The sequence below is a fragment of the Solanum pennellii genome, chromosome 5, assembly GCF_001406875.1.
Source record: "Solanum pennellii chromosome 5, SPENNV200".
NCBI classification, from domain to species: Eukaryota; Viridiplantae; Streptophyta; class Magnoliopsida; order Solanales; family Solanaceae; genus Solanum; species Solanum pennellii.
This window is the reverse complement of record NC_028641.1, coordinates 4,493,060-4,496,238: the sequence shown is the minus strand read 5'-3', so window position 1 is coordinate 4,496,238 and position 3,179 is coordinate 4,493,060. Positions and strand designations below refer to the sequence as shown.

The window sequence follows — 3,179 nt, the reverse complement described above, 5'->3', positions numbered from 1 at the left end:
CAATCGTGGTAGTAACCCCATATATGTTAATTTTGATTAATTTAAGCAAGTGTGTTTATTGACCAAATGACAATAGTGTAAGGCACTTTTTTTTAATGTGCTTTTTCCAATAGTAGCAAAAAGTGAACAAATAATTGGACTAATTGAGACTAGTTTCATGTATCTAGTAGACTTATTATAGTCTTGATCACCAAAAAGAAAACGGCATGCAAGAAAACAAAATGAAGAATTGCTTTTTTTGGTACATTTTTATAATATTAATTATTCTCTATAATTACTTTTACTCGTGACATTTTATTTTACGAAAGTCAATTTTCGGAGTTAAATTGAATTAAATTAGTTTAAAATTTAAATATTCGGAAAATGCTATAAATTGTGAAAAATATTCATTGAAGTCCACAATTTAACTCTCAGAAAGTAAAACATGACCAGTAAATTGAATAGAGTGTAGGAGTAAATTGTAATCCCTCCGTCCAATATTAGCTATTACTTTTCTTTTTACACGTGAATTAAGAAATCATAATTTTTTATTTACCAATTTACCTCTTAATTTTTTTTAAAAAACTTTAAAAACATATTTACACTTCCAAGAAAGAAAATAATTGTCAAAATAAAATTTTATAAAAAAAATTAATTTAATTTGAAACAATTAATATGAGACGAAGAGAACAGATAATAAAGAATAATATCTTGCCCTTTGGCTTTTGGGGCTATGCTCATGATTCAATTAATCATGCTTAGAAAATCGATTTTTTCGAACAAAAAAGTCTTTACTAATTTGTAAAAGCCGTCAATATTTTCTATAATCAATGTTTGTTTGATTCTCGACAACAAAATCAGTCAAGATTTACTTACACATTATCATCTAGTTTTATGTTAAAGTAATGTTTATATTAATTTAGATTAGATTATCATAATAACAAGACAACTGTAAAAGTGCTAGGAAAATAAAAGTAAAAAGAAGTAAAAAATAATTAAAAAGATAACATATGTACTTTAGAAGATCTTTTTACTATACATGCACTGTTTTTTTTTATAAGTTATTTTTTGTATTAATAGTTAACGATGAATAGGGAGAATTTAAGTGAGTAACAATAAATGTATTGTGAAATTTATTTTAGACAAACTTTATACTAAAATGAAAGAGAAAGTTAGAGGTTAAGACGTACGATTTTAACTATTGAAGATTTTTTTGTTGATAAAACATTAAAACTTAAGGCAATAAAAGTGTAAGGTGTCAATAAATTGGCGAAAGAAAATAACATCTTGATAGTTGGGCTTAGATTGATTAATGTACTCTCAATGACACGACGAGGCATAGAGTAGAGATGTGACTAAGAAAACAGTATGAATTGTGAAAGCTGATTTTGATTAAATTAGAAGATGAGAAAGGTATTCTATTAATTAAATGACAAGACACAAGAACTGTATCGCCCTAAAAATGAAGCGAAACATGGGATACACAGATCTATTCACACTCTTATGAATCTAAATGTTAAATTCCTTTCAAGATAGGAAAAACCCCTCAGTAATCCTAAAAAAGATGTAAATAACGCATAGTTAATATAGACGAATTTCAAAAATTTGAAAAATAATGTATATATATTGATAAGATGAATATTGAGGACAATTAAATCTTAAAGTTGAATCACATCAATTGATAGGGAGAATAAAGGAAGTGATTAAAAATGTTATTATAATATAATTTTTGTGCTTTAAACACTCACTAAGCGTGCTTTTCCAATAGTACCAAAAAGTTTGGGATAAATTAGTTTGACTAACTTTATGTACATTTGATCCTAATTGCTACACCAAATGATTAATTTATGGGCCTATTTTGATAATCTTAGCATTAGGTGCTAAATTTAACCTTGCAAATTGTAATCATGAAAAGTTTTGCACTTTAGATCATGCTTTAAAAAATTAATCATAATTAATGATAGAAACTTTAATTAAGAAGCACTAAGGTACTTCATCTCCTCCCTCACCAAAACATAAAATAATAATAAAGCAAAAAAAAAAAAAAATTAAGAGGGAAAATCATGTACAAAAAACTTATAGATTCATAAACATTCAAATATATGGTAGAACTTCAATTCAAATGAAAGTTGAAATCATGAAGTAACATTCATCTAATTTTGATGTACTTAATAATCTAATTTTGGATCAACTAATTTCAAACAAATTAATTAAATCTCCATGACCAAAGTATTTGACCAACATCTAAATTGAATTTGAATTTCTCTATAGTAGAAAAACTTAATATAAACAAAAAGGCTCAAAAAATATGATTATTTCAAAATTATAATTTGGACAAAAGTATTTGACTAACAATTTGAATCCCAAAAAGCTCGTCAAAATAAAGTTATTTCAGAATAATAATCTTGAAATTATAATTAAGAACACACCTATGAATACATAATATTAATAACCAAATACTGAATAAAATTCGTCCCAAATTTTATATCGAAATAACCTTAAATCCATGTAACTTGGGAAAGAAATAGATATTAGAGACAAAATTGAATCAAAATATTCTTCTTTGATTGAAACTATCCGATATGTATACAAGAAGAACTAGTCTTAATAATAATCTAAAAATTAGTACAAAATTTGTTAATTAACCCCAATTTTAAACTAATTTAATTTCCTCCATTGATATATGTACACTCCCAATATGAGGGAAAAGAACAATAGAAAAGAATATAGCTAAATTCTTTTAATTTTTTTCTTGTACTAAAGATTTTTAATCATGCCAACAAAGAAGCATGACTACACATCTTCTAATAATGTAAAGTTTGGCTCTTTGTTCTCTAAGAACTCCTCCAACTCCTCTACTTGAAATTCTTCTCTTTGAACTTCCCATATTTGTGCTTCCCATCTTCATATTTGATTCAAATTGTTGTGTGTGGTTACAAAATCAAGAAAATATGAAGGAAGAAAAATGGAATCTTTGATTTTCTTGATTTAGAGCTTTGAGTTCTTGATGATGTGTGTTTGAGAGATTGAATTGAATGTGTTGGAAGTTTGAGTAGTAAGAGGGGGTTCTTATAGGTGAGTTTTGGAGAGTGGTCCAAAATTGTATTGGTCTAGTAAAGAGGACACTATGGGGCCATCAAAGGATGTGCAATGCCTCTTATGTGGGTCCTACTTTCCACTTGGTGCCCCCACCCCCCCCC

At 27.1% G+C, this 3,179-nt stretch overlaps 1 protein-coding gene across 1 annotated transcript; it reads right to left on the bottom strand.

Moving 5' to 3' along the window:
* Positions 1-2,522: 2,522 nt before the first annotated feature.
* Positions 2,523-3,036, bottom strand: LOC107019843. Its single transcript, XM_015220211.2, has one exon. The coding sequence runs from the start codon at positions 2,885-2,887 to the stop codon at positions 2,747-2,749; it is 141 nt and encodes a 46-aa protein (XP_015075697.1). The 5' UTR covers positions 2,888-3,036; the 3' UTR covers positions 2,523-2,746.
* Between the last annotated feature and the right edge of the window lie 143 nt (positions 3,037-3,179).

Bases quoted from the DNA above. Each gene is read 5' to 3' on its own strand.
- LOC107019843 (XM_015220211.2), bottom strand. From the start codon at position 2,887: ATGAAGATGGGAAGCACAAATATGGGAAGTTCAAAGAGAAGAATTTCA.